This window comes from Sesamum indicum, linkage group LG1, assembly GCF_026168435.1.
Source record: "Sesamum indicum cultivar Baizhima isolate 11 linkage group LG1, ASM2616843v1, whole genome shotgun sequence".
Taxonomy (NCBI): domain Eukaryota; kingdom Viridiplantae; phylum Streptophyta; class Magnoliopsida; order Lamiales; family Pedaliaceae; genus Sesamum; species Sesamum indicum.
The window spans coordinates 14099709-14107808 of NC_142657.1; the positions used below are offsets into that span (position 1 = coordinate 14099709).

At 32.4% G+C, this 8100-nt stretch overlaps 1 protein-coding gene across 1 annotated transcript; it reads left to right on the forward strand.

Moving 5' to 3' along the window:
• Positions 1-2798: 2798 nt before the first annotated feature.
• On the forward strand, positions 2799-4175 carry LOC105160853 (uncharacterized). Its single transcript, XM_011078354.3, has one exon. It carries the CDS (start codon positions 3030-3032, stop codon positions 3960-3962), a length of 933 nt encoding a protein of 310 aa, XP_011076656.1. The 5' UTR covers positions 2799-3029; the 3' UTR covers positions 3963-4175.
• The last annotated feature ends 3925 nt before the right edge of the window (positions 4176-8100 follow it).

Consider the following 8100-nt stretch of genomic DNA (forward strand, 5'->3'; position numbering starts at 1 on the left):
AAAGGTTGATTAGTTCCTTACATAAGTCGGCGTGGATATGATTGGATTGTATTTTCTATTTTAAATTTTGTTGTATCTTTTATTTTAATTAAATATACACGTGATGTGTATAAAATTTTTATTCTAAAAAAATTAGATAACATAATTTTTTATACATATAACACGTTTATGTTAATTGGAATAAAAGATCGATGCAATGGGATTTGAAATAAATTCACATACACAAGTTGACGGAGAAAAAAATCTAATTAAATTTAAAGCTTTGAATTTAATTATACGTCAAACAAAAACAATATGAATTTATTAGTAACGATGGACTTTTCTTGAACAACGAATTCAGGTCTTTGAAAAGTATAATATAAAAGGCCTAAGCAGAAATCAATTCATCAAGTCAGAGGATATATGCATGCATGGTTGATTAATATAGGATGCTTGTGAAGACTTTGACATTCACTTCGGTCATATTTTCCTATTCAACTTCCAAAGTTAGAAATATATATTTGTCCCCTTTAAAATTTATTCTTTTTCATTTAATTATAATGTTCTAAGCTAAAGTTTGCTTTTTTTCTTAATTTTTTTCAGCTAAATGGTACGATATATATATTTTTTTAAAAAAAAAACTCATCTACTATGAGTACTTAATAACATTGGATTAAATGCAATTTACTCCCTGTGTTATGTACAATAAGCAAAATATCTCCCTGTGAAAAAAGAATTAGCAAATTATCCCTTTGTGTTTCAAAAAATTAATGAAGGAAATTAACCCCTAGCAATGATTTAAATCGGGGAATAATTTGCTTTTTTTTTTCAAAACACAGGGGATAATTTACTATTTTGTTTTTCATAGGATTTATTGCTCAATTTTTATATCAAAAGAGGGTAAATTGCATTTTTTCCTAATAACATTATATATCTTTTGGGTGAATTCCGAACATTCATTTAAAAGAGGTATGGATATTTTATTTTATTTTATTGAAAAGTACATCGAGTGGGTTAATAAACTCACATGAAAATAAATTGATATTACAATAAATTAATATGGAGCGAGATAAGTATATCCATTATAATAACATTAATAAATTTATTTTAATTGAGACAAATACCAATCGGACTCAAATCCATGAATTCGATTTTATTAATGAGAACTCATAACCACTGGAATAATGTACTAGGATGCATAAATGATGTCAAAAATTTTCTTCCATATATTATACACACATAATGTTTTTTTTGGCGGTGTCATATCAAAATTATTGTTGCAGAATGGACCCGAATCATTATTACTATATAAGAGCTGTATTCAGCCTGCCTATATATATGGTGTAGACAAGGAAGAAATTTATTATTAAATTAAATCCCTCTTAATTAATTACATTTTACATGCTAATTAAAAACGAATAAAACTGTAAAATTTATTGTATTCTTCAATCAAATTAAACTTCCAACACGTAATCCATATAGACACTCTATAATTGAAATGAAATAAGGGTAAGCCCTCCACGCAAATGACACAATAGGAGTTTGAAATGAGTAAACACCATAAAAAAGTAACTTAATAATTATACAATTTTTTTGTATCAAATTAATTAACAAATAAAATTAATTTAATATTAGTTTTCCATAATTTTTTAGTACAAAACCATGAAGTCTCCTGCATTACTTTGCAGTGATGACAATAATTCATCACACCCAACAAAATCATTATTGTCTCGGAAGATCCCAGAAAATAAAAAGAAAGAAAAAAGTAAAATAAAGTTATAAGAGTTGCAAGAAAATAGGTGATGGTGTCCCACAAGCACAAGCAATGGACACTTGCAACGTGGTGAAATGTGAGTGGTGAGAGGGTGTGAAGGATGAAAACCAACCACAAATTCGGAATTGTCATAAAATTGCTGAGTCAGGAGTGAGCTAGCTCTGCCTCTGCCTCTGCCTCTGCTGGTTGGAATCTCCTGACTAGGCTGCTCCACATCCCAATCCTTTTGTCTACCATTAGACCTTTTCTGCTCTTTCCCACGTGGCAAAGATTGTATGGTTATTTCCAATACTCACGAATAAGAAGTAGTTGGTATTATATATTAATATTACATGCCTTGCATGATATTTGTTATAAATATTATAATTATATTATTATTATTTAAATTATAAATATATTATGAATTAAAATTGTCTAATAGATATCTCTTGAAAGAATTTATCGTAATGGAGTATTTGTTAGATGATAGTCAATTTCAAGAGAACATTCGTGATTATAATAAACTTCAAAAGTTTCTATTGTAGCTTATTCTTTCTTTTGACATGTTTGTCTAGTATGATGCATGAAATAATTATTTTTTGGCCAACTAAAATAGCAAATGATGCTCAAGAACGACCGATTATTATTGAAAATGATCAATTTATTTTAAATAAAAACAAATTACATATTGCATTGTTTTGGTACATAACATTACATATACTTTAATTATTTAAAAAAAAAACTTATCTTATCTTTTGTTGAAAAAGAATTAAGACGGAGAGCCATTGACGTCAATATCACAAAGAATAATTCCATTATAGATGCGCACTAATTCCATTTTGTGAGAAACAGTGATGCCTGTTTTAGTGTATAAGACTGGTATTGCTCCTATTTTTCTCCAAAATCATATAATGACTGGATGGATAAAATTGGTCATTTTCCACGTGGTCAGCAATCTTTATCCTCTAACCCAATCATCTCCGACCAAATTAACATAAACTATCCCCAATTTTATTTCTTTTTTATATATCCAGTCTTTTCCAACCTCTCCACCTTTAGTTATTATATATATATCACCTTATTCCATCTCCCAAAACCTCTCCCCCTCCCATTTTCCATTTCTCTGTCATTATTGTCACCAAATTACACAGTTCACCAACACCAATTTCTTACCTTTTCTTTCTGTCAAGATCATTACACACACACACAAACAGTAGCTCTCAACCTCAGATCACATCTGTGTAAACCAAGAATCTGAGAAGATTAACTAGTAGGAAGAGGGTTCATTGATATCGAGATGGAAATTCCGGAGATAAATATGATAAGCGATTTCGAGGCAGGAATGAAATGCCTGCAAAACCCATCACTGATTTCCCGTTTCTTTCCATTTCCTGTTAACTTCTGGAAATGGGGTGCTCTGATTTTTGCGATTTTTGCTACTTTCAGCAGCATAATCAAGAGAATTAAGCTTATTTTCATCCGTTTTCATACTGTGAAACCTTCTTCGCATCTAAACGATGAGATTTTTGAGTTCAGCGAAGACGATGACATCTCCTTAGCATCTTCAGATGACGAACAAGAAGAAGGAGAAAGCAGCCCCACGACGTCGTCCCGACGTCAAAATCGCGTAGATGAAGATTTCTGCGTGAAGGGATCGCGTCTTTCTTTCAAAAATCATTGGCAGAATGGTCAATTGAGGCAGCGGAGGCGGCGGAGCGGCGGCGCTTGGTCCGAATTTACTTCTGGTAAAAATGTCGTTAAGCTTTGGGATAGTTTAGGTTTGAGTCTAGATTTCGATGAAGATCTATTCAACTATGATCCGAGAAGCGTAGTTTCAACCTGGGATTCTGATCAAAACCGAAAGACAAGCGAATTTTCAGCCGGCGTCTGGAATATTCCGGCTGCGCCGACCACATCTTCTACGGTAATTCTGACGGCGGAGTGTAACCGGAAGGGAGACGGCGTAATTTTGGGCGGTTATGATACAAGAATGCCAAGTCGTGTTCCAGCTATATATGCGGAGTGGAACTCTCCGGCGGAGAAAGTGGCCGGTTTCGCCACCGGCGGAGTTGGCAAGGTTTACGTCAGGGATGACGTGAGCAGGGTGATAACAGTTGGTGATGTGAGGAATGTGAGGAGGCCGTTAGAGAGTGTGAGAGAGTCTGACGGCGATACCTGGTGGGACGCTGACGCCGTTATTGTGGAGGAGGAATTTGAGGAGTCCGGATAAAACGTGTATCAGTTTAACACGGGATAGCTGGAAACAAACGCGACTACGTTCTGGTCTTGAGTTGACGAGGCCAGGTTTGTTATGATCTGGAAAGTAGAGAGCGCAAATTGTGGTCCAAAGATCACATTGTAAGAAATTCAGTGGAAGGACACTCTTGTCCCAATCTCTGTAAATACTTATTATTTCAATAACATTTTTATCATAATTTATCAACTTCAGTACTTCTTATAATTATTCTAAATTATTTAATTTCGTTGTTTAACGCATATCGTTTTATCGATTAAAACACAAATATGCAATTGCGAACAATTTAAAATATAAGTACTAGTTTAGTCCATTGAATTATTACAAGAAAACGTGGACACAATATTTTATTATTTATTCTGGGAACATTATAGAGAAAAATTGTCAATAAATGCAAAATACTTCATTAAAATTTTGAGAAGAAGTTGAGAAAATACCCTTGAAAGAGTCGCTGTTCAAAAGTTTGACAATCAAGATTAATTGATTGCAAGTACTTAGGCCAATGTGATAAACGAGTGATGAGGAGAGGTCCATCCCATCTAGAAAGGGTAAAATGGGTAGATTTTACTACACGAAATTCACAAGAAGCTACACCAATGACTTAATTTTCATAACTTTAAGCCTAAAATTTGCTTAATTATTTTTTTTAATCTTAAGCATATAGTTTATCTTTACGGGTAAGCAAAACAGATCTCGAGGAAGAGTGTTTATTTTTAAGTATTGGGATTACAGCATCTATTTAATTGCTAATAGTACAAGCAAGAATATGACGAAAACTTACCACTCATCTAAAATAATTACAAGATCGGAAAAATTTTCGTGTATCAAATGTAAAAAAAAATTAAAATTAGTATTTTATCATAATTTTACTGTTGTCGTAATTTAATTCTCATTATTCGATATTTTTATATTTCACATATATAATCTTTGTTATGAAATTTCACGTGTAAAGAAAAGAATCCGACCATAATTATAATCCTATACGTGATGTGTTTCTTTCTCTGTCCCGATATTTCTTGAGAAAACATTGCAAGAACACAAGCACGCCACGCAGTTTGATGTTAAACGAGAAGTCAATTTCCACGGTTGAGTGTGAAAACACGAAAGCCTTCAAAATTTCATGTTCCTGCAAGTAACACCGACGGCTCAAAAAGATTACAATTTTGTGCGTGTGAAGTGAGTTTTTTATACAACATTTTTGGCTGTTGCCTTCAATTTACACAACGATAATTCTCAATCATTAATCTTTGTCTGATCACGACAGCTTGCGAAAAAGCGGGCACATTGACTTAATTTTCGTTTTTTATGAACAATATATTATAGGAATTAATTAAATAGTAATTAGAGTTGTTTGTCGGGTTAGAAATAGTTTATTAATACTAACCCCACTGATTAATGATGGAGATATATACACATTTAAATTTCGTTTACTTTTCATTATTAGAGTTTATAAACCGCCCTAATACATTTAAATAAATGTTTATTTTACATCTAATTGAAAAATTCGATACCACTGTTTACTCAACCCACCTAGCATAATAAATATAGTACAATTAATATAGTTTTTTTTTTTTATTATCATGTAATCAAATAATTTATATCATAAAATAAACGGGTTGTTAAATATAATAAAAATGATTATGGTTCATGGCTGGCACTATCGCAGTGTTGGAGAGATTTAGGGAGTTCATGATTCGGTTTGATTTGGCACATTAATGCACTTGAAATTAAATATTATTGATGGTGATTTAAGGAATATTTTGGTTCATGTGGATGACTTATCTGATTTAATTAATTAATAAAGGAAATGCATTCTACGGAAAAAAAACAAAAACATTAAAAACCTCAACTATTTCACGCTGCAACTTTGTCTTTCATGTACACTTTTTAATTGTTTTTTCAAATAACCATAATTTAAATAACTTACATTTTTCTGAATCAACAGAAAGAGGACTTATTTTTTTATTTTGGGTAAAATACAATCTATTACTATATTATTTAGTATATTTAAATTCAAACACTGATTCAATACATCAATATTTTCGAATCGATGAACATATTCAAAAGAAAAGAAATAAGAAACTATTATATAAGTAAACTATGCATTCATATTCGTGAAAGTCAAGTCCATAATTTTTTAATCGTGAGGCCTTAATATTACTACACAAATAAAATCTCGTTGTCCAAAAAACAAAAAAAAATAAAAATGTCATTTTAAGACCAATAATTGAGGTTTCGATAAGTGAAGTTGTTTGCAGGTAAGGTGGGAAATCATTGAAATGTTTGTTGGCTAGTTGTCTCTTCTTCCCTCAATATTTGATCTGTCAACATTTAAGAAAATAATTATATATAAGTAAAGTCGTGAAGCTATATTTAAAGACTTAGGTAGTGAGATAATATTTTATTTTTGAGAGAATAACCACCAAATCACCAATAATCATTATGTCTCAACTAGTTAATTAATAAGAAATCTTATTTGTCAATTATCTGGAAAGAGTGCTTAAAGCGTCATTGAATCAATTTCCCAACAAACACACCCTACTAATTTATATATTTCAGTTTATACTTACCCTATAGTACCACTCAACCGATTGCGGATTTAGCCCAAGATAAAATACCTGTCAATTATTAATCCAACAGAAGTCCAGACATACCCCAATTCAAACCCCGGCCCTTTAACATGGAGTACTTATTTTATTAATAATTAGTGAAGGTTGGGAGGGCCTAATTTTAAATAATGGATGTTATTATACATAAAAGAATTGAATAAAGTAGCAAAATTGGATATTATGCCATAGAGTTGGGTAGATGCATGGTAGCTTTTTTGTCTTCCTTTGAGAGGGAAATCCTAACACTGTACTTGGAAATTTGAGAATCATTGCACGGCATATATGTATTATTTCTACAAGTTGAAGCATAATTTGGCTTTACGAGGTAAGATAGAGTTGGAACAAGCAAGTTCACTCTCAAGAACTCAACATATTAATACATGTACTAATAGAGTTTATCTCGTTTGGATACTCTTTTCATGCACATACACCATATGTATTTCATTCCGTTCAGAAATTAGTATGCATTGATCTTTATGTAGACTAGTATTGTGAAGGTTATACACCTAACATTTAATTTTATTTATAGGCCTGTTATTATATGGGTTTCATTATTCCCAGACTCATATATAATAAATATTTATAATGATTGATTTTTCCATATTCTAATTGTATCGTATTCAATAGAATACTCATTGGATTCTAATAAATTTGAACCAAATGAACCCTTAGCCAAAAGTCCGTTCTTATAATATTGATTCAGGGCCTATTTATACTACTCAAAATATTTAATGTTGGACAAGGGGTGCAAATATCACTTGTACCCTCTATTACATATTAGTGACATACCATGACCTGTCGATCATTGAATGAAGGGTGGGAATAACTATTTTGCCTGGAGACAGCAGAATACAGTACCTTAGATTTCTACTATGGCGACGGCAGAATATAGTACCTCCTTGGGACACAGCGCCACATCACGTGGTGCTCTAGATTCAGATTTTATGCAGCTTCAATCATCAGATCACCCTGGAACGGTGATGGTGTAGGCATTACTCACTGGGAATAACTATTTTGCCTAGAGCAAAGCTATTAAGAGAGCTCTTACAACAAAAATGAAACTAGATTTTATCGATAAAACTGCAGGTTGACCACCTGCTAACACACTACGATTTCAAGCTAAGAGACAAAATTACAAGAAGAAACCGGTGCTTGATAAGAAGCACGTGGTGTGTGATCATTGTCAAAAACCAAGGCACACAAGAGATACGTGCTTTAAACTACATGGAGTACAAGATTGGTACAAGAACATGATTGATCAGAGGAAGAAAACTGGAGGAAAAGGAAGAGGTTTCAGAGCTCAGGTATCTGATGAATCACATTCCACGTTGGTTGAAGGGAGCTATCCTAACTTAGCTGATTTGGTACGAATGGAAATAAAGAAGTACATACAAGAAGAGACACCACTTGATCCTCTTAAGGTCAATTTTGCACAGCTCGACAATTTTTCAGGTAGCAGTACTATCTCCGCCTCTGTTATTTCTAGTACTTGGATAATCGATAGT

Bases quoted from the DNA above. Each gene is read 5' to 3' on its own strand.
- LOC105160853 (XM_011078354.3), top strand. From the start codon at position 3,030: ATGGAAATTCCGGAGATAAATATGATAAGCGATTTCGAGGCAGGAATG.